General features: G+C 36.4%; 1 protein-coding gene across 1 annotated transcript in view; it reads left to right on the top strand.

Moving 5' to 3' along the window:
- The window catches only part of KLHL2 (kelch like family member 2), an 80,977-nt gene extending 60,694 nt beyond the window's left edge, over positions 1 to 20,283 (top strand). The window contains exons 9-15 of the mRNA XM_087816520.1: positions 4,894 to 5,011; positions 10,113 to 10,310; positions 10,744 to 10,845; positions 12,129 to 12,257; positions 14,603 to 14,743; positions 17,885 to 18,028; positions 19,172 to 20,283. Coding sequence (XP_087672646.1) covers positions 4,894 to 5,011; positions 10,113 to 10,310; positions 10,744 to 10,845; positions 12,129 to 12,257; positions 14,603 to 14,743; positions 17,885 to 18,028; positions 19,172 to 19,200 — 861 coding nt within the window. The 3' untranslated portion in view covers positions 19,201 to 20,283. The remainder of the gene's footprint in view (positions 1 to 4,893; positions 5,012 to 10,112; positions 10,311 to 10,743; positions 10,846 to 12,128; positions 12,258 to 14,602; positions 14,744 to 17,884; positions 18,029 to 19,171) is intronic.
- The last annotated feature ends 4,088 nt before the right edge of the window (positions 20,284 to 24,371 follow it).

Here is a 24,371-nt window from a genome sequence, read left to right as displayed (position 1 = left end):
GTGAGGATTGTTTGGTTCATTTAATTTTTATTAGCTGCATGATGTTACTCTTCTGGAATAGAAGGCAGCTGATTTTTGTCCCTTTAGAGTTTTATTACCTCTAGTTATAGTGGAAAGGAAAATCAAACTAGAAAAAAAAGATTTTTTTGTAAGCTACCTGGGTTGGATGATAACTGAAAACCAAGTAATTTCACAGAATTACATGTTAGAACTAAGAATGATAAAGCAGCTTCTTTAGTTCATTTCCATCCTATTCCCTGCTGTATGCTATTTGATGGTTTATCCACACATCGTATGTCACCATTTCAGTGTAGGTTTCCCATATGACTTTCCAGATCTCCAGTGTTCATGTTTTCCTGTGTGAAAGTTTTCATATTCTACCTTTTATATTTTTAGTTGAAGCCATTCGTGTCTTACTGTTTAAAATTTCCTTATGGAATAACTTCTCAATTCTGTCTCTCTGTTTGCAATTCCTTCTCGCTTTGCCTCTTTATGGTACTAGAAGACCAACACTCTAAGTGCCATTTTGTGTATGGTCTAAGATTGATCCATGATATAATGCTTTTATTTATGTATTTTTTAGCGCTTGTGTGTGTTTGGGGCAATGATGGATGAAGAAATAAGAATCTGCTATCCATTGTTTTCTTACCTCATCTTTAGTTACTAATCTATCCTTTCCATTAAATTATGTCCTTTAAATTCTTTCACTTTAATGTTTTTATTTAGTGTTTTTTTCAAGTTTTGTTTTTGGAATCTACATTTTTAATTGCTTCAAATTTGTATCAGTATGGTATCATTTTTTTCTGTTTTGCCCAATGTTAACAATAGTTCTCAATTTAGAACTAACATATTTTGCCAGCGTGCTGTTTACTTTTTTTAGATCATTAGTAAATATTTTAATTTAGGATGGACCTCAACACTCTCCCTGGTGACAACGCATTTGAAATATCCACTCACTGACGTAGGCCACTTATAGAAAATTTCAGTCCATATGATTATGTATATTATCTAAGCCAAAAATAAGTGATTTGGCGTATAATGTCTGATGAGATTCAGGATGAAGTAGATTCTAATTTGGCATGATTTTTTTAAACATCCCTCTGTGTGTTACTCATCATTTTGTTGGATCCTAGAAGTTTGAATGCTTTTCTCAAATTATTCTAAATTTTTACTGACAATTATTATCACTTTAAAGGTATTTACAAGGCATTCACTTCCTACCCTGTTTTGAAAATTGGTATTTGCCTTTTTTAAATTTTCTGATCTCTCCTCAGTTCTCCAAGATTTTTCAAAAATAATTGTAAGTGACTCAGTAAGTACATTAGCTAGTTCCCTTAACACCTTAGTATGCATGCCATCTGGGTCTGCTTATTTAATAAATGTTTACATTTTCCAAATACCCTTTTACCTGCTTTTATAAGTAGCCATCTTTATAAGTCTTCATTACTTCATATTTGTCCATATTATTTGGTGTTAGTTTTTGCTCTTAAAAAAACAGGTTTATAAAAAGTGTTCATAGTCTTAGCTCATTTAAGTGACCATTTCTTTTATGCTAGTCTTTTCAGCTTCCTTCTAAATAGTTTGCTTTATCTTTAATACTTTTAAAATAGTTCATCTTTGTAAAAGATCTCTCTTAACTTGTATATTCCCTCTTCTGGAATTTTTAGCTTATCCTTAGCTATGCTGCAGAGACTTTTGGGGTGAAAACTAATTCTTTTTTAATTTCTGGAATAAACATGTCACTTTTGAAACCTCCTAAAGTTCTTGGCAAAATCCTGTCACGCATTTGATTTTCTCCTTTGCAGAGGGGTGATCGTCTATTAAGTTGACATTGTTTCTGGGCTTTTCTGGTTGTGGCTTTGGAGTGGCCTTTCCAAGTGTATTATACCTTTGGATCTCTCAATTCTTTAGCTTTTATTTTGTGGTGGTTATGCTGATCCATAAAGATTCTCTTTTATTCTGCTTCTCAGGGTGGCTAGGAAGGAGGAGCAGCAGAAGTGTCAGAGAGCAGTGAGCTGCACTGTTGCTTTGACTCTGCATTTGCATGATCCATCTCAAAATTTATTTACCTACATCTATTTTTGAAAAGGTGCTTGGGTTAGATGCTCTTTCAACAGCACTATTTGTCATTTTAGAGTGGTTATATTCAAGATTAATTCTAAGTACATAGGTAAGAATGAAACAAAGATTGATTTCTTATGCTTACATATTTCATAGTAGTGATGCATTTTTTTATAGTAATGATAAGTTAGATCAGGCAAACTGTGGCATTAGTGCTAAGGAAAGTATTGCAACGTTTTGATAATATTTCTACCACAACAGTGACTTAGTACTTTTTATATCAGGCTCTGATTCTGTGGACTCATGCTAATTTGCATGAATGATTTTTCTTTATATCTCAAACACTAGTTTTGCATCTTCAATAAACAGTAATGGGATTGTGTAAGGCACTCTTGGATTTGGACATCATAATGAAAAACTATACGTTTTGCTACTGTACTTTATTGTTAGCTTCTTTTTCTCTTTGGAATCTGTATTTTTACAACTGCTATCATATTATTTCTCTGTATATATTTTTTATGTTTTACTCAGGGTATTTATTGAGATTTACAACTGGAAAATTATGGCACTTGATTTGTTTAGGGGACAATTTTTTAAACTAATATTTGCTAGGTGAGGAAAATAAAAGAATAAAGTCCAGTTGGTCTACATTTCAGGATAATCGCTTGAATTTGTTTAACTCCCTACCCCTTGCCTTTCTTAAACATGTCACATTTAACTTTTTCATACATAAGGTCTTCCAGGTTTCTATTCCTTTAAATTAGCATAAGCAGTTTGGTGTTTTTCAAATGAGATCGGGTATCTCTTACAAATAACTGGGGTGTCAGAGTCATGGATACCTCTTTTGATGGTAGTAGCACAGTGGTTTTTAGCAGTCTTGATCTCATGCAAATATCCCTGCTCTCTGGTCTTCCCATTAAACATTCTTCTTTGTCCCTGTTCCCTCTGACTCCTGGAGTCCTAAACCCTTACCTCATTTTTCTTCTCTTGAGTGAATGAAGGACAGATATTACTACTCTTCTCTATACTCAGTAGCACATTTTCCCTTCCATCCTCATTTTGATGTTGCAAAAATGAGCTATTACATGGAAATCATGAGATTCAAAGCTTAAGAATCAAGAAATCTAATCAACCAGTATTATTTCTCAAGGATTATTTTGAAAAGTATCCCCTTCAAAAATATTTTTGGTTGATCTTTATCAGAGATAATAACCAGGCCTCTGTCAACTATTTAACCACCCAGCAGAGTTTAGAAGTTTAAACAGGTAGATCTTACATAAATCTCTACATACAAGGTTCATCTCACTGTGTATTTTACTTCTGTGATTTTTTTTTTTTACCCCTTTGACTATAGGATGGGAGGGTATTGCAGATTTCTTTGTTAATTCTTTCTCTTATTTTCATTCAACACTAGAAGAGTGGCAGATCTGGGGGAAAAAATCATATAATTGGCCTATTTTTAGCCTTTTTAAGACCTTTAAAATTCCTTCTATTCTTCAGTTAATAAATTACTAAAATAGGCTTCTTTATAGAAACTTGGGATTTACTCTGATTCAGGAATGGTGTTTTTTGTGTACACATCTTTCTGTAGTTCTAAGTTCAGGTAGGTCATTGCTCAGTCAAGGTTGCAAGCCTCCCCTTTATGTAAGTGTCATTCCATCTTTTGTTTGTCTTGATTTTTTTGTTTCTTTTGAACATCTGTTTTTTCTATCATCCCCTCATCTTTCCCTCAAGGTCCTTTGCCATTCTTTACAGTATTTTGTACACGACATCATTAACTTTTACATTCTTCTGATTTGAAGGCTGTGTTTTCAGTGTTGCCAAAGAGTTCCTGTTTGTAATGTGTCAGTAAAAGACACATTAACTACTAAATTACATCTATCTCACAAGGTTCTACCCCCTCCCGGAAGCTTTCACCAAATTATGGCAATGTTTCATTTTCTGATCAGCAGTAGCAATTAAAGCCTGTAGCAATCATATAGCTTTTTGGTCACATATAATTGTATATTGTTCTTGAATTACTTTATGCGTCTTATCCTCCTATAAACTCTTGGGGGGTAGAGACCATGTCTTATATTTCTTGTGTGTAATAATGCCTAGCACAGTTCTGGATAAATACAGATGATAGGCACTTAGTAAAATGGTTGTTGAACTGAGTTGAAGAAACCTATAGACCTCATTTATTCTTAGCACTAGATTATTGTGCATTTATTCATTCATTATGATTTCTAGCATTTCCATTATCTGTCCTATTGGTTTATTTGTGGGGCATCAAGGGAGGTCTTTTTACTGGACATCCAGGAATCTGTGCTCTCTTGTGAATTCCAGTTCAACTTCTCTTCCTTTTTCAATAGTGTTTTTCCCCCCTTCTTTCATTTTTCTTTTAATACCCTTATTGTCTTTGTCACTTCACCTACCCACTAACACAAATGTCACTTCTGTGTGCTCTCCTAGATTGTGGAGATCTAATCCCTTGATAGTTACAAGGTCAGGATCTGGTTTATAGCAAGCCCTATGACATACTGCAGCCTTGCCAGTGCTGACTGCCTGCTGTTTTTTGGCTTAAATACTGCTTTTGCTTGAAGGATCAGAAACTTATTTTAGTTTCTGAAATCCTTATTTTTGACTAAATGTGCTACAGAATAGAATTGTAGTTCTAACCTGTGCCCCTTTGTTGATGTTTATTAAATGTTGATTAGGTGATTGTTATCCCCCAGCTCGCCCTGCCATCTTCATCCTAACACTCTCCACATCAGTGTCTTTGTAAGACATTTTAAATTCCACAATGTGCAGTGGTTGTTCGTTCAAGTGCTTACATTTCTGCCCTTCCAGTTGATGGTGGTGGTTGGGGGTCAAGCACCAAAGGCTATCAGAAGTGTGGAATGCTACGACTTTAAAGAAGAACGGTGGCACCAAGTAGCAGAATTGCCTTCCAGGAGATGCAGGGCAGGTAAGCAGTTCCCTTCTGCTGGGTTATTGGGAGCTTCTCTCTCAGGTCTTATTTTATTAATTAGAAGAATCTTTATTAGAAAAGCTTTGATAAATTGTCTATGTGGTTAAACAGCAATTCAGGAGCCTCATACAACTCATTCATGGGGATAGCTGCTCTGTCTGCATCTTTATAAATCTTTCTGATTCTCTAGTGTAAGGTGCAGTAGCTAGCGATTTGCTGGATATTTTCTTAATTACCTTTGCTGGCATGTTGAGAAAGAATTCTTTAGATTGGGACCTTTAGTTCTAAGAGATTCCCAACTTAGCTATAAGCCACAGTTGCCCTCTTCCAGGTATCCATTTTATAAGCATTTGTTAAAATAGACCTTATTTAGCAAAACTGCAATCAGAAAAGGCAATTGAAAACTCTAAAATCCTTCCTGGGGCACAAACTTGGGTCCATTATTCATAGCTCCCATAGCAAAATGAATTCTTAGTGTAATAGAACATTTCTCTCTATTACTTTAGAGAGTAGTACTCTAGTATTACTTTAACAATACATCTTGGAGATTAATACATATCAGTGTAGAGTTACCTCATTCTTTAAGAGCTGTCTAATATTTTTTGGTGGGTCTGGATGTAGTATAATTTTTACTGGTTTAGAATTGAACATTAAAATTGTTTTTAATACTATGTTATAAACAGTGCTACAATGAATTTCTTAATACATGCATCATTGTGTACATACGCTTATATGTCATAGCAGGATAAAACTCTAGAACTGGAATTACTAATTTATTTTTTAAAATTTTATTATTGTTTAAAATATTACAGATGTCCCTTTTTCTCCCCAATGACCCGTTCCACCCCGTTCCTTCCCCCTCCCCAGTCCCTCTCCCCACCATTGTCTGTGTCCTTGGGTTGTGCATATATGCATATAAATTCTTTGGTTACTCTCTCCCCCTCCACCCACCCGCCCTTCTCCATCCCTCTGACATTCATCAGTCTCATCTATGCTTCCATGTCATTGAATCTAATCTGTTCATCAGTTTATTAAGTTCTTTAGATTCCACATATAAGCGAGATCATGTGATATTTGTCTTTCGCTGCCTGGCTTATTTCACTTAGCATAATATTCTCCAGGTCCATACATACTGACCCAAAGGGTACGAGATGATTCTTCTTTACAGCTGCGTAGTATTCCATGATGTAAATGTCCCACAGCTTTTTTATCCACTCATCTACTGATGGGCACTTGGGCTGTTTCCAGATCTTAGCTGGAATTACTAATTTAAAAGGTATCCTAAGAGGATACACCATTTATTACACTAACATTAAAATATGAAGATACCAGTCTCCTTACATTCTTGACAACACTTTGTAATTAAATATTTTGGGTTTTACCAATCTAATAGGTGATAAATGCAACTTCACTTTAGTTTGTACTTCTTTTATTAGGAGAAAAGTTAAACATTTTTCTGAATTGTCAGCTCATGATTTTTTTGCAATTTTTATTATAGTTTTATTGATTTGACAGATATATTTATATGTTAAGGAAAGTAGCCTTTTTGTTTATCATATGTGCTTTGAACGTTTATTTGTATTAACCTTTTTTCTTTTAACTTAAGTTATTTTTGCCATGTAAAAATTTTTACCATTTTTTTACCATTTTATGAAGTACTGTATATCAGAGTTTTGTCTTTGGACTAAAGGATTTGTTTCTTGTGTAAAAAAGCCTGACTCCAAAATTGTGTGTGTGTGTGTGTGTACATAACATTTCTAAAAAACTTTATGTTGAAATAATTTTACACTTACAGAAGAATGATAATGACAGTACAGTGACTTCTGGTATACTCTTCCTGTCTTGCATAACTGAAACAATTAGTAAAACCAAGAAATCAGTATTGGTACATTACTGTTAATTAAACTGTAGACTTTATTCATATTCTACCAGTTTTTCCATTAATGTCCCTGTTGTTTCAGGATCTTACATTGCATTTTGTTGTCATATTTTTTTAGTGTCTCTGATCTGTGACATTTTCTTAGTCTTTCCTTGTCTTTCTTGCCCTTGATTCTTCTGAATAGTACTTGGTCAAGGATTTTGAAGAATCTCTCGCAGTTTGGGGTTTGATGTTTTCTTATGATTAGATTGGGGCTACCAAGATTATTTCTGGTGACGTTGACCTTGATTACTTGGTTAAAGTAGTATCTGCCAGGCTTCTCCCCTATAACATTAAAAATGAATTTTTCTAGTATGTTTACAGTTGTATTTTTTATATTCATATAAAAAATATCTGGACCTTATTTTGGCATAAGAAGTAAAATGGGGATTTTGTTTTTTAATGGCTAGCCAGTTATCCCAACACCTTTTATTTTTATTTATTTATTTTAAATATATCTTTATTGATTTCAGAGAGAGGAAAGGAGAGGGAGAGAGAGAAACATCATTGATGAGAGAGTCATTGATCGGCTGCCTCCTGCATGCCCCCGACAGGGGATCAAGCCCACAACCCGGGCATGTGCCCTGACCGGAATCGAACCCCGATTGCCTAGATCCTAGGTGGATGCTCAACCGCTGAGCCACGCCTGGCTGGGCCCAACACCTTTTATTGACTAAGCTAGTCTACCTGCCTTTAGTCACCTGAAATGCTGCCTTTATGATATACTAAATTTCTACATTTACTTGGTTTTATTCTAAATTTTCTGTTCTATTTCATTGGTTTGTCTTGCGTCATGCATCAAAACAAAACAGTTTTAATTATTGTGCTTTATAATATGTTTTTAATATGTGATGGGACCAGTTATAGGACTAGTGATAGGACTCATGTCTTTATGTCTTCAGTAGATTTTTGACATTCATATGGTTTTGTATGTTTCTTGGCAAGTTTGTTCTTAGATATTTTATCTTTATTATTACTGATGGATATGGAATCTTCCATGATATTTATAATTGGTTTTTTAATTCATATCTGATTTCTGGTTGCAGGATCAGTTTTTCATTGCACCATAAGTTATGTAACTGGACCCATTTCACAGTCTACTGTTCATGAGTAAATGTTACCCTTTTTATGTCATCAGGCCCCCACCCCCTTCACATTAGAGCTTATGCCCTTTAACTAACTGTAATCTTGGCTAAACTACTCCAACTTCTGGGAGCTTTGGTTCCCTGTAACTCTGGGGAGTGATCAATTCTTCTAGTTGATTCATTTTTTTTTTTTTTCATTGTCACTTGGTAAGCATACCATACTATCACTAAGATATGATAGAATTTTGTTTTGCTTGTAGAGAAAATAAAGTGAATATTTCAGTGGCCCAGATTCCATAGTGAACAGTCCCAGTATTACTTACGATTTTGGATAAAGAACTACACTGCTTGCTGAAATACGCTGCTTGCTATGTCACTGCTCTCTGGCGCCCAGGCTCTCCCAGGAGGTCTACCACATTTTTTGCTATTGGGGATGCTCATGTGGTTGTCCTTAATCATTTGCTAGTTCTCTGCCTACTTAAACTGTGCATTGCCCACAGCTCTCCTCAGACATTCTCAATTTACCAGAAAATAGCCTGAGTATTCATTTCCTGATTGAACCAGGGACTGAAAAGTCATTCCTTTCCCTGACAGGGAGCTGCCAACACAGGCAGCTTCATTTGAACTGTAAAGAGTCTTGATGTCACATAAGGACTGCACACCCATGTATGTTTTGGGGACTGGAGGGATAAAGCACCAGAGGGTAAAGCAGTAGGGGCTAGTAGTGCACACCCTGAGTGATGACATGAAATAAAACACTGAGCTAGTCAGACACTTAGAGCTGGTGATTTCTGTTTTCTCCACAGGAATTCAGAGAACTGGGAGGCACAATGCCCACCCTCAAACTGGGCCAGCAACATAAACATTACAGAATTTAAGAACAAAAATGTGAACAATTTAAAGCAATGATATTGCGGACTGTATAAGATTTATTAACCTTAAATAGGTGTGTTTGCTGTAGGGTTTCAGGAGCTAGACGTAATTTGTTCAGGCAAAAGTGGTTGGAGAAGGTCTCATAGAGATCTTGGAACTTTCACTGGGGCTTGAAACTTAAACACAAAATGGGCATTGAGAGGAGCTTCTCGCCCGGCCGGGCATGGCTCAGCAGTTGAGCATTACCTAGGATCCAGGCGATAGGGGTTCGATTCCTGGTCAGGGCACATGCCCTGGTTGTGGGCTTGATCAGTGACTCTCTCATCATTGATGTTTCTATCTCTCTCTCTCTCCCTCTCCTTTCCTCTCTCTGAAATCAATAAAGATATATTTTTTTTTTAAAAAAAGAGAGGAGCTTCTCAGATAAGGACAACAGCATGAACAAGCTAAGAAGAGTGGAAAGGTGGTTGAAAACCTTAGTCTAGCATTATGGTTTCTCTGTCTAGGGATCACCTAACATCTTATTAGCCCCAGAGTCAGCACACTTTTTCTTACAGAATCAGAGAGTAAGTAGTTTAGGCTTTGTGGGTTATATGGTCTCTTACTAAAATGCCACTGTAGTGTGAAAACAGCCATAGACACTATATAAATGAATGGGTGGGGCTGTGTTCCAATGAAACTTTATTTATGGATGCTGAAACTTGAATTTCATATAATTTTTTATGTGTCACAGAACATTCTTTTTTTAAATTGTTTTTTAACCATTTAAATATGTAAAAATCATCCTTAGCTCATGGGTTCTACAAAAATAGCCGACAGGATCTAATTTACTGACTCCTGATTTAGCCCACTAACATGACAAACTGGGAGTACATTCTGCAAATTAATTATAAACATGTAGAGTAGAAGATTTAAAATTGAAAGCCATGGGAGAAGTACACAGGTTAGAGGAGTTGGCTCATTATTTAAGTCTGTAAATAAGTCTTTGAAAAAGCTTAAGAGTCAAAATGCCATTGCATTTTTTAATAATCTTAGAAGGGAGGACAGTTTAGTTATTATAGAGTCTTGCTAATGAATAGTATTTCTTAGGACCTATTTATTCAGGATTCTCCTAAGAATAACATATTCTGACAACAGATGTAGACATATTGGAAAGCATTCTTTAGGTAGTGGTGGTAGTTTGGTCACATTTTCATCATTAACTGCTGTATTTCTTTTGCAGGGATGGTCTACATGGCTGGGCTGGTTTTTGCTGTCGGTGGCTTTAATGGCTCCTTACGAGTCCGCACTGTGGATTCCTACGACCCTGTGAAAGATCAGTGGACCAGTGTTGCTAACATGCGAGACCGGAGAAGCACTCTAGGGGCTGCTGTATTAAATGGATTGTTATATGCTGTGGGAGGCTTTGATGGGAGCACAGGTGATTTCCTTTGCATTTTTTTCACATTGTTGTTAGAACTAACATAGTGATCACAGTTATAAAACATATCATGGCACAATTAGGAGATATCTGAGCATTTTAACTGGTATTATAAAGACAAGTTTAAAAATTCCATCAAGAATTCCTTTAAGTGATATAAGTGGTAAGTATATAAATTTTCTTTCTTATGCGTTAGTGTTGGTCATTTTACTAAGTTTAAAAAGCTAATAAATGTCAATAGCTTGGATAGGAGCCCTCTGGAAAAGAAATTTTTCCTATTTATCACTTAATTGATATGTTTACATTCCATTATTTTTTAATTTTAATCCAGTTAACATACCTGAAGTATTGTTCCCTAATAATATATATATAAAGGAGCAATCACCTTACATTTTTTAGAGGAGGAAATGAAGAACATTGTGCTTCATTATAGGTTTATCATCTGTAGAAGCATATAACATAAAGTCTAACGAGTGGTTTCATGTGGCTCCCATGAACACGAGGAGGAGCAGTGTTGGTGTCGGTGTCGTTGGAGGTAGGTGCTGACGCTTCCTGCAGGTGAACATTTCCAGGTACATGTGGCTTCTTGATTGTTAGGAGTGATTCTTCCAATAATCTAAACACTAGTCTTCTAAGTGGGCAAGCAAGTGATCATTTAAAAAGGGAACATAGTAGTTATTGTAAAATTTTAATTAACCTTTTAAAAAAATTAGCTTGTCTATAAAAACTAACCTATATAAGCTTCTCCCTCTCTCACTCTAGCCTCTTACTCCCTCTCACCCTCCTTCTCTCCCTCTGTCTTCTTTCTCCTGTCTCTTTCTCTGTTTCTCTGCATGTGTAACCTATATAAAACTGTTAACTGATATTAATGCACTGTTGGGGGGAACAAATCATATGGCGTATATGTAAAATTTTATATCTGAAGAAGGGCTATTTAACATTTAAGTGATGGGTTGCCACAATTAATTTTTTATATTCTACTTTGTCCCCCAACAGAGTTTAAGAAAGGCTATAAGTATTTTTTTGTTGTGATTTTTTTTTTTTTTTGCTTGGGTAAATTTGTGGGTTGCCATGCCCTCCCCACTGTGGGTATAATTCTCTGCACTTTTTTTCTCAACAGCTTTATTGAGAGAGAAATTACGTGCCATGCAATTCATCCAGTTAAAGTGTATGATTCAGTGTGTATCAATCACAATTCATTTTAGAACATTTTTATTACCCCCAAAACCAGCCCTGTTCCCCTTAGCTGTCACCCCATCCTCCCCTGCCATCAGCAGCCACTACTCTACTTTCTGTCTCTATATAAATTTCCTATTTCTAGACATTTCGCAGTATGTTGTCCTTTATGACTGGCTTCTTTGACTTAGCATAATGTTTTCAGGGTTCATTGGTGCTGTAGCATTTACTGGTACCTTATTTCCTTTTATTGCCAAGTAATATTTCATTGTACACTGTTACTAACTCTTGGTTTAACTTTTTTTTTTTTAAATTTACTAAGATGACTTTGATCTTTAATTCTTTTTTCCAGGGTGTTTACTTACCAAATAGTGTTATCCAAAGACATAATGAGTGTACTTTCTGTTCTGTCAGTCAGATTATTGATGAAAATGTTAAATTAATATCAATATATATACCCTGCAGTTCTTCATAGTGTGATTTGGTAACTCTGCATATCACCATTAGGCAAGATTTTAATAGTCCATAAAAACTAGTAACACTTTAAAGGAAATTCTGCTACCAGGGAGGAAAATATATTATCTTCTGACTTGAAAAAATAACTTTTAATGAATGTGGCTTCCTTTGTGATCCCATGTTTAGGTTTGCTGTATGCTGTAGGCGGTTATGATGGAGCTTCACGTCAGTGTCTGAGCACCGTAGAATGCTATAATGCTACAACAAACGAGTGGACCTATATAGCGGAAATGAGTACCAGGCGGAGCGGAGCAGGTGAATGGGAACCTCATTTAGTAATTGAAGCACAAAAATGATGGAAAAGAGTTAAACAAGTGAAATGATTCATTGACATTTCTTTATGCTTTCAGAAAATATATACTGATTCTAATAACTGTTAAAATGTCTTTTGACATTTTAATAAGAATATGATTGGCTTTCAGTAATACATAATGTGAAAGAAATTGCAGGTTACTTATGTATGGGCCAAGTAGCCCACACCTGCTTGGCAGTTCTCCTTAAGAGCCCTGACGACATCCAGGTAACCTGATGCAAGGTGAAGTATTCCAGACTGTGTGTTGTCACACCCACAGTGAAACTGCTGTCCCTCCCCTGCCTGGGCCGTGTGAACCCAGTGCTATAAACCAGGGCCTGTAGTGTTGGCAGCTATACAAATGCTGCCCACCAGCCTCCCTATGTGAACTGGGAACTGTAGCAATTTAGCACTTACTCTTTCTTTTTTTTTTTTTGAATATATCTTTATTGATTTCAGAGAGAGGAAAGGAGATGGAGAGAGAGAGATAGAAACATCAATGATGAGTCATTGATCAAGCCCACAACCTGGGCATGTGCCCTGACCAGGAATTGAACCCCGATCGCCCAGATCCCAGGTCGACGCTCAACCGCTGAGCCACGCCCGGCCGGGCAGCACTTACTCTTTCTGAGATAGGGTATGTGGTGAGAGACAGCTGCACTCAATAAAAGTTGCAGGAACTGTCAAGAAGATAACTAAGATCACCCCCAATGGATTTATGGCTTAAAACTGGCAGAGACCTGGTCAATCCAACATGGCAACTAATTTCACCTAATGATAACCTAACCTCATTATACACTCATTGTAATACATTAATATGCTAAAAGACACACCCTGAGCTGAGATGATCAGAAACGGAAAGCCCATATAAGGACACAAAACTGTCCATGGAGCGTCTCTGAGAAATCTCTACTCTTTGCCTGGGAAGATTCTGAATATTCTCCCTCCTTATTGAATAACCTACCCCCTAAAAATGGACCTCAATAAAAGAAGCAAATTCCACTAAAGGAGAGGGATACTTTGTGGAGTAGCCCATTTTCTATCTCACTGCTTTGCTAATGACCCCACTTTCACTTTAAACTAAAAATAAAATAAAAAAGTCTTTTGAATTACGCAGGTAGTGGTTGGTAGCTGCACTTAAATTTCCACTTGGTAAAATTTCTAAGTGCTGTATTAAAGGCTTCTCTGTTTCATTTAATTATTTACATTGTTTGGCATTTCTTTTAGTTTATTGTTTTTAGTGCTTATTAAGGAACTTGCTTAATAATCAAGTTTCTTCATATCCATTTCTTACAAATTTTGTGCTTTAATACTTGTTATGTAAAATTTCCTAGGGCTGAAAGACCAAAGAAAGAGGTTGATACCACCAGCATTACATTTTGAGTTTATTAAGGGAACTTATATACGAGGTGCATCTTGGGCTGCAGCAAGAGGACGTGAATATCCTCCTTGCCACATGGCAGGTGCCAAGGGGTTATATAGGACAGGGCAGGATGGATAGGATTAGTGGGGTGTGACCCACCCCTATAAGGAGAAAATGCTTTATGTGCTTGCTTGGGGTGCCGCAAAGACATGTTCCGGCACATTTGGGGTGTAGGGGAGAGGTCAGCAGTCCCTGAAGGAATTTACAAGAAGTAATCTCTGTTCTGGCTAGAGGGGTCCAGCATCGGTCACATCTGGGAACAGTTTCTCCTCCACAGTATTTATTGGTTTGCTTTTATCATGAAAGTTGTTTTCAAAATGATTAATAGCCTTCCCTCTCTGTTTCACCTACCTATGATTTTTATTCTATTTGACATGCCTCTCTTTTTAAAATAATAGTTCTTATTGAGATGCTCATTTGTCCATTCTATTCATTTCCCTTTCTTAGGTTGTATACTTTTTTGTTTTGTTTTTTTTAATCCTCACCTGAGGATATTTTTTCCATTGCTTTTCAGAGAGAATGGGGCGGGGGCGGGGAAAGAAAGAGAAACAGAAACATCAGTGTGAGAGAGAGAGACAGTGATTGGTTACCTCCCACTCGCGTGCTGTCTGTGGCCGGGGATCGAGCCTGCAACCGAGGTACATGCCCTTGGCCGGAATCATACCTGGGACCCTTCAGTCTGCGGGCTGATGCTCTAACCATTGAGTCAAACAGGCTAGGGCAGGTTGCTTTTAATATTCACTTTCTTTTTTTTAATATCCACTTACTTTTACCATGAGTAATAATTTCAAAAGTTTTAGTTATAAGTCATTTGAATAAACGTAATATGTTATAAATTTCTTGCCCCTTTTATTCTACTAAAGTTTGGCTCTTTCTGTTTTATAGGTGTTGGTGTGTTAAACAACTTATTGTATGCTGTAGGGGGTCATGATGGCCCTTTAGTAAGAAAAAGTGTTGAAGTGTATGATCCCACCACCAATACATGGAGACAGGTTGCAGATATGAACATGTGCAGAAGAAATGCAGGTATCTTTCTAGTTTACAACTGTAAAATTTATATGAATTGTATTTACAGTTTTACTAGTATACTTGTGTATTTCCATTGTTCTTTTACTGATCTGGCTTCTCTAATGGACTAGGTCTTTAAAGGCAGAATCTTATATAATAATTCTATATAGTGAATGCTTAGTATAGTGTCTAGAATGTAGCAGGTTGTTGTGACACTTCAGTTAACCTACAGTTTCTCCTAGTGGCTATTTTTGGTGATGAATGTAGAGACTAAATTAGGAGAAGAGTCCTCTTTATTCGACGCTTGAATTCATTTATTCTTACTCCAAACATTTTTGAGTGCCTACCATGTATCACATCTAGAGATTCCAGTTCTCAGGGAATTTAGTCTAGTTGAGTAGATATTTATACCTGATTAAAAAGCTAGTATTTATCTGAATCTGGAGGGGAAGCTAACCCTAATCTAATACACAGGATTTCTAGGAAACGGAAAAGCTAAAAGAATGACAAATAATTTTAAGAAAGTTGAGGTCTTCAAGATTAGTAAACTAACTCCTTGAAAAGAAAATCCATGGATGGGTAATGGAAATGGAAAATAGATTCAGGAAAGCCAGTCTTTTGGGGAATGCTTTTCTTCTTTAAAATGCCATTACCTTCATGTTGTTTCCCATAGTCCAAAATAAGTTCGTGATGTTTCTCAAATTCACTGTACACCATTGGATGATGTTACAAGATACATGCTCCATGTCCCCCAAAATGCCCTTCTTTTTCTTTCTTTTTTTATATCTTTATTGATTTCAGAGAGAGGAAAGGAGAGGGAGAAAGAGAGATAGAAAATCAATGATGAGAGAGTCATTGATTGAGCTCACAACCCGGGCATGTGCCCTGACTGGGAATCGAACCCCGACTGCCTGGATCACAGGTCGACACTCAACCGCTGAGTCACGCCTGGCCGGGCCAAAATGCCCTTCTTAATGTCTCTTTAATTTAAATGTGATTACCACGGGAAACTAAATACGTGGGACTGCAAGAACTGTCAACAACAGAACAGAATTTAATATTAATTCTCCATGAACTTGCATCTCATTCAATCATTTGTATTTGGTGAGGTCCTAGAAACCTCTCAGCTGTAGATAGTCTGGAAACATGGTAAGACCCACACATCTGGGCTGTAGGTAGAATGCGTGCTTGACCCCCCATACATACTAAGTTAGAAAAATCACAGTAATATGTGCATGTGCCTCCCCTGGATGAGGACATTTATTTGCAATTTGAACTTTTGTTACTATTTTCCTAAAGGTTGGAATAATCTTACTTTTTCCCTCTACTCATGTTTAATTTTCAAATCAAAATAAGCTCATTACTGCTAGCCAAAAGAATAAGGACATATGTAGAGCAATCATTGCCCTGCTCTTGCTTTTCAAGTATTTGAACTACTTTAAAATGGTATGAATTTGCTCCTGTCAAGAAACTAAAATAGTAACACAGTTGAGTTTGAGTAGGAAAGATCCACTCCATTTGCAAGGTTGCTAGTGCACCTTTAAATGCTGTATATAGAATTGGCTCATTATTTTGTTATGTTAAAAATCTGCAAGCGTCTGTTAATTACGCCAGCAAAACTATGTAGGGAACTACAGAGACCAGTGTGTGGTAGCATCCTTCTGGATTTTTTGATGCCCTCTAGTACCAGTTCATAATAGCTCTGAATCTTGTTTAGAATTATTAAATATGCTTTATAAAAATATGGAAATAAAGGTGTTCATCTTTTAAATCAGCAATTTTTTGGTAAAAATTATATTAAGAAAATAGTTGCACAAGGATGAAAAAAAGTATGCAAGAGAGATCCTTATTCATTGCAACATCATTGATAAGAGAAAAAAACTAAGAATAACTTAATAGCCATTAGTAAAAAAATGTTGATGTCCATCAAAGGCAACTAATAAAATTATGGTATTATCATACATGGAATACTATGCGGTCACTTAAAAGTATGGAGATCTATATTTACTAACTTAGGGAGATGTCCAAGGTATATTGTTTTGTGGGAGTGGGTGAGTAATAAAGTAGCATGTATATTATGAGCTCTTTGGGGTTAAAATAGAAGTGTCTGAATATATATGCATAGAAAACAGTTGGCAAGAGTAGAGATCACAATTTCAATGGCCATTATTCTAAGCCGTATAGGATTAGAGGTGATCTTTTCTTCTTTATAGTTTTTTAGATGTTTTGAATTTTTGCAAAAAACAGGCCATGAGTTACTCTAATAATAATGAAATAAATAATATTGCTCTCTTCTTTTGAAGGAGATAAAATAGTTAATCAGTCAGTATAGTAATTAAAATTCAGAATCATTTTTATCTTCTATTATAATATAGGGTATCCCAAAAAAATGTATACACACTTTGAATCATTATAAAGTCAGTGTTTATTAACATACAATTCATTTAGAAAATTTTAAAGAATCTACAGAAATGAATACTTATTTTGGCCAATGTCTGTTTTCAAAATGATGACCATTCTGGTCCAGGCACTGCTGATAATGCAAGGCAATGGAATCGCAAATATCAAGAATCATTTTGTTCGGTATTTTTCCACCCTCAATTCATCAACTGTTGCTGGGTTTGTACCGTAAACTTTATCTTTTATGTATCCTCATAAAAAAGTCTAGTGGATAAATTTTCTTTGTCAAAGCTTAGTCTGGCTTTATCCATTATTTTGAATCAGACCTGAAAAGGAGTGAAAATTAAGTGTGTTATCAGCTGTTTAAGTGTGTATACATTTTGGGGGGACACCCTGTATAGTTTTTCCTTAGGTTTCCCTAAGAAGTTGACTTTGAGTTACTAAACTTATTTGACCTTTAATTTTTCAATTTAAAAAAAAAAGTGGATTAAAATAGTTTCAAACCTATAAAGTAAGGTTATTGTGAAGATTAAGTAAAGTAATGCAAAAATAAAGCAGCTACTGCATAAATGACACCAGTAGGAGCTTAGAAGTGGTATTAGACTCTCCCATATAAAAACAATTCCTTCTCTGTTCACCATCTCTTTTCTTGCCTCTTTTAAGAATGTGTCTCTTGATCACCTCACCAAATATGTGTAGGGATATTCATATTCATCCAAATTTTAAAAATAATTGTTTTTTTCTCTGATTTTTTTAAAGGTGTTTGTGCTGTCAATGGTCTGCTATATGTAGTTGGAGGGGATGATGGTTCCTGTAACTTGGCATCGGTAGAATATTATAACCCAACAACTGATAAATGGACAGTTGTGTCATCTTGTATGAGCACAGGGAGAAGTTATGCAGGTAATAATTGTCTGATTTTCTTACAGGCTTCTATTACAGTATAAAAAATTACATCATTATGATTTTTACATTAAGAATGTTTTTCTGTTATAAGAAGAAAGTCTTTTCCAAAGTATATTTTATTTCTTGTTCTTAAAACAATATTGGTTATGTATTTTCTGAAATAAAGCAGTAGTATTCTTTTGTCATTCTACAGTCATTTATATGTGAAATCACAAATCTTTCCAGCGCAGGATCATATAGTGAACTTACCATGGCTAATATCTGTATGCAGTGGAGTGGAATTCACTATGTAGCAAGGCTTTCATTACTCAGATATACAAAAAGTATGACCCCCTACAACACCCCTCTGGCAGGGCTCCTATGATAGTATTATACTGAGGCTGTGGAGTAATTTTTCTTACTTAAGCATAGCACTGGTTGAATTATAAAATATAATTTTCATCCATCCTCTTAAGTAAGAGAAATGGTAATTCTCTTTAATAAACTTAATGATGAGTCTTTAAAATTGTATGTTATAATTATCCTGATAGAAATTAATATTGCTTTAAATATTAGAATGTTTCAGTAACATTCTAATATTGATCCAATTGTGGAGAAAAAAGAAGTTTATACTAATTAACCATCACTATTGTTTATGTATCATCCAGAACAACACCTAATAGAATAATATACAATAGGATCCCAGAATAACATGGCTGAAAGTTAGGAAAAATTTTTTAACAGTCTGATTGAGATATAACTGACATAGAATAAATAGCATATATTTAAGGATACAATTGTTATTTTTGACATATATATACCCATGAAACCATCACCACAGTCAAGATAACGAAAATAGTTACCACCTCTGAAATTTTCTTTGTGCCCCTTTGAGTATTAGATGGATTTTAGTATTTCCTGAGTAAAATTATTTTTCCTTAATTGTAACTGCAAAGAGCAAAAGAATAATCTGGATTAAATAGTCTGATGTTTTGGTCTATAAACAGATTTCACTTTCATTTAGGTTAAAATGATAGTACTTTTGATATACCATGATTTGTCCAGTCCCTGTTGCTTAATAAAATAAAGAACTCAGTATTTTCTCAGATATGCAGAATGCTGCCTGTACCTTCTGTTTTATTTCTTCATTTCTTTGCTCAGGGGTCACAGTTATTGATAAACCATTATGAGCCTGAGGACATTTTCAGCATATTTATACATGAGGAACAGACTTCAACAAGTATTTCGGAAGTGACTGAGAATCTAGCACTTCTCCACTTGTAGCTGCACTTTAAGTCTCTGCAGAAGATAAGATCGTCTGCCTTTATAGGCCTCAGATTCTGAAGATTATTTTTGGTAGAAGCACCGACTGAATTGAGCAATGAGCAGCAGCTGACTGAATTTTAATAAGAAACCTGGACTGCAGTACTTGCTCGTCAGTCTTTAGACAGCAGTTGCTTTCATAAAGACTAGTTACTGACCTTGAACAACTGGATCATTTTGTGGAGGAGGGTAAAGTAACGTGTGTTGCTGTAAATTAATTTTCTCTCTCTCGGTTCCTCCGGAAAATCTGTATACACAGGAACTGAGAATCTTCGAGCAGGTATTCAAGTCTGTGTAAGTATATAAACTAATTGAGGGATAAAACTGTTTGCTTTTATAAAATATCTTTGATTACATGAGTATAATAAATGGTGTGCATATAACTGTGTGTCTATATGCTTTCCTTTAAATAGGTTTGAAAAGATGTTTGAAACTTGATTATACTATTTATAATTGGCACAGTACTTTGAATTATGCCAGTACTACATTGTAAAACAGAGTTGTATTTTTTGATATTTAACAATGCTTAACACTTTAAAATGCCACTTCTGAGGAATGAACATGGTGTAACACACTTGAATATGTGTGATGCCAAACTTTTTAAAAATAAAATGTAAATTATGCTTATTTATTATTTCCTTTGGTTTAATCTTGGTCATGTTTTGGTGTATACTTTTTATTTTTTTCTTAAAGTAACCCTTTGGCATGATCATTACAGCAGGTTTCTGATGAATATAATGAATGTATGGAATTCAACTGAATTTGCATGGTCTTAAGAATTTTTTCCGTGTGTATAAATTTAGCTGCTATTAACAGAAGAGAGAACTTTCTGTGAGTAGCCATGTGCGTTGATCAGATACAATTTTTCTGAGATCTTCAATTAATCTCACTTTAAAAATGACCAAAACATGTCTTTCTGGAATTATCTTTGAATAAACGTTTGTATATTATTTGTTTTACATTGTCCTTGATTTTTATCTATTTAGGAAAGTTATCTGTTCAGTTTTTCTATTCTTTTGTAAAATTTGCATTTTCTAACTTCACAAATCAGTATTTTTTATTTCTTGCCAAAGTGACCTCTAAGGCAAGTCTGTTAAATCAATAACTGAAGTCACTGAAAATTGTTCTCCAAGAAAAAGATACCCGAACCATCAAGGAAAAATCTCCCAAGGATTGGTGAAATTTTAAGTTTTTTTATTCCTCTGTCCCTATATGGGCAGGACACACAAATAACATTGGACCAAAACGTCAAAGAAAAAATACCCACTCTAAAACAACTGAGAAATAAATTGTGATTTTGATACAAAGTAAAAGGAATTAAGGAAATGGGAATTGGAGAGTGAGGTGGACAGGGGAGGTGCTGGACACAAGAGAGGGCCAGAAGAGGGAAGGAGGAGGACAGGAGGTGATGGGATATGGTTGCTGTTCTTCAGGAGAGGAATTTAAAAGGTTTAGCATGAGCTGTTGCCAGAACAGTTGGGAGGAAAGAATTATACCTCTGATACAATTTCTTTCTCTTTAATATAGAGTATTCACATTTAAACATAGAACCATATTTGTTTTTTATATATAACAACAAAAATTTTATTTCTCCCAGTTCTGGAAGCTGAGAATTTCAAGATCAAGGCACCAGCAGATTCAGTGTCGAGTGAGAACTCGCTTCCTGGTTCATAGACTGTCTTTTCACTGTGTATTCACATGTCTTCTCTCTCTCTTTGGTCTCTTTCATAGGAGCACTAATCCCATTCCTGACCCAATCACCTCCAAAAGGCCCCACGTCCTCATACTATTACTTTGGGAATTATGTCTCCCCCAAATTCCTATGTTGAATTTGGGGGAGACATAAACATTCAGTTCATTGCAGAGGTGTTTGGAGTAGGAAGGGATGAGCACTTCACAGAACATATTCTAACCACCAAAGGGATTTTATAAAACTATTTCCAAAATTCCATCACCTTTAACCACACCTAAACAGTCTGAACTGTATATCCTGGTACAATAGATGAGAAAGAAGTAACAACCCATTGATCAATTGCTCCAGAAATAGATAATCCAACATCAAGTATGCCGAGAACCAAATCTTCATTTTCCACATACAAATTTCAATAGCGCTTAAATAGAAAATACTAAATTCAATAGGTCAACTAATGTAATTATCTCAGGTTTTTTTCTTCTTTTAAAACAGGCTTATTTTCTTATAAAAGTAATATATACCATAACTGAAAAATACAGGAAAGTAGAATTTAATCACTCATAATCCTACCACCTCAAATACAGTACATGTTTTCCTCCAATTTTCTTTTTTATCTGTACCATTAAAAATTTTTTTTTACAATAGCTTCGTTGAGTGAGATATAATTCACATACCATACAATTCACCCATTTAAGGTGTACAGTTCAATGGATTTAGTGTGTTTACAGAACTGCAACCGTCACAGTTTAGGACATTTTCATCATCCCTCAAACTCCATACCCATTAGTACTCCCCATTTCCCCCCAAACCAACAGCCCTAAGTAAGCACTAACTTATTTTACGTTAACATAGAACCACATTTAATACTTCGTTGAATTTTCCGTTGTAATTGGAAATACGAACAATTTAATCAAAAAGAAGAAAGCCTATGCTCACCTTACGAAAACATGAATTTCTGCCATAGTGTGGCTCCAAGCATGTCCATTGTCAACAAACATGTTGAGAGTCTAATGAACTTGGAGCACTGCTAGCTATTTCTGATAGTGGCACCAAGAAAAATGTGTGGCGTTATTTTTTCTGATCACTTCCAAAACACTGTTCCATGAATCTATCAATTAAAGATGTATCTAAAAAATTTTAAGCTTTTGTTAAAATCTATTAGGGTAAAAAAATCTTAAATACTTAGCATGTCAAATACCTCATTCTTTCTTTGAAGCCTTAATAGCTATAAGATAAAATAGTTTTGCGAAGACTTGTCAGTAGCAGAATTTATAAATAACTATGATTTCAGGGGCTTTGAATATACTCCCTTCCCCCACACCAGCCTTTGTCTTTGTAGTTTGAAACATCTCTCTCTCTCTCTTTTTTTTTAAAAAACACATTCCTGGCTTGTTCTATTACTGCACAAAACAGATCAGAAGTTAAGGCAGAAAGTCATCTTAGACATCCCTCCAAAGAAACAGTACCAGGTTTGAGCAGAGTTCAGGGCTAGATCCAAGAACCTGCATCCTGAAGAAACTCTGCTGCCTGCCTTGCTTAGATCTATGCCTTCTTGGATGAAAGCAGTGGTGGAGAGAAGGTGGATAGTGTGTATACTGCCAGGATATTTTCAGCTCTCTTTTCCCATTTTTTATGGGTTCTGACATACGATTCCTGCTATTTAATATCATCCCTTATAGACAACTTGAGCACCCAGGTATTTATTATCTCAGCTGATGAGTTATGAGACTTCTTATTTTATTAGGTAAAGGAATAGCATAATCTTACAAAGTGATATGCTAATAAGCCTGCCTCTTATTTTAGTTTGGTCTTCAGCAAATTGCCTCCTACTGATTTGTATGGCTGCCAGTGTCCCATGTTGAAGAGGAGGCCACGTGGAAGAGTGGAATCACACTTTGAATCAAGATTTTAGGGTTCTAATCCTGCCTTCAAGACTAAGGGAAGAAAAGCAGTGTGACCTATTGGAAAGCACATGGGCATAGGAATCAGGCGGCTCTGAGTCCACGTCCCTATCCACATCCCTATCTGTTGCTTGTTGTGACTTAACTTCTGACTCTTACTTTGTCTTCTGTAAAATAGCAACAGTAGTGTGTATGTCATTTACAAGGTGACTGTGGAGTTTGAAAGATATGTATATTAAGGTGCTCAAAACAGAGGACTCTCAATAAATTACCACTATTGTTGCTCTTCTCCAAACCTCCGATTTCTTCATTGTAGGGAAGTAAGTGAACTGAGCTGCTATATCTATATTTCCTTTCAGCTCTAAATCTCCAAGACTTAAAAAATAATTTGACCATTCCATACACAAATACCTGCTCTGATTTAGAAAATATATGTACTATGGTAGGATGCTAAGCCAGAAACAATAACCAGTATTTACTGAGCACTTCTTGTATTCCAGATACTGTGCATAGGGCCTTTAATGCATGATCTCATTTAATTGTCATAAAACAATCTTTTGAGATACCCATTTTACAGAAGCACTAGATAAGACTTTGAGAAGTAACTTATCAAGGAGCACACTGCTAATAAGTGACAAAGGCTCCTGAGTCTGACCCCAGAGTGCATGCTTTTAACACTACTTGATGGAGGGCACCAGGTTTGGGCAGGGGGGAAAGTGGGCTGCAGTGTAATCGTATCCACAACCCCAGTCAATAGGAGGGGACGTTGGGGAGTTGGGTTGGTGGAGCAAAGTAGTCTTAAGTCGGGGGTAAGGGGCTGGGCCCTGATACTCCTGCATCAACCAGTCACTGGACTCAGGCTGCCCCTGGAAAGGGGTTGTGCCTGTGGGGGCAGGTAACTCTCGGCTAACACTGGGCATCTGCACACCTGCTTCAGTCCTGAAGAAGGGGAACTATGTGGGCTGGGGACACAGGAAGAATGACCTAAATCCAGGGTAGACCAGAGGAAGGCGAGGCTGTCCATAAACAAAAACAGATTCTAAAACTCATGCTGTTCCCTCCCCGGGGTTTGGCCACGTGGCTGCTGCAGGGACCGCGGTCGGCCACCGGGTCAAGTCCTCTAGGAACCCCAAGTTGCCATGGGGACGGCTCCTCACGGCTGGCACGTAGCTGCGTCGGTGCTCGTCCCCTCACGACGTCAGGCTCCACCGCGCTGCCCCGCCTCCAGGCGCGCTGCGGGGCCAACCACTGACTGGGCGTCTCGATCTCACTATCCTCACTCCATCCGGAGAGCCAATGGCTGGCGCCGTCAGTGATTCGTACGCCCGGGTCGCGCGAGGCCGGCGACTGGACAGACCAATCACAGAGCCTAGGAGGCGGGATGAGAGTCCTCTCAAGCCAATAACAGCAGGAGGAGCCGGCACCAGCTGCCTCACTCCCTCAG

The sequence above is a fragment of the Miniopterus natalensis genome, chromosome 4, assembly GCF_054644295.1.
Source record: "Miniopterus natalensis isolate mMinNat1 chromosome 4, mMinNat1.hap1, whole genome shotgun sequence".
Lineage (NCBI taxonomy): Eukaryota > Metazoa > Chordata > Mammalia > Chiroptera > Miniopteridae > Miniopterus > Miniopterus natalensis.
The sequence above is the reverse complement of the archived record's forward strand: the minus strand, read 5'-3'. Positions and strand labels throughout refer to the sequence as shown.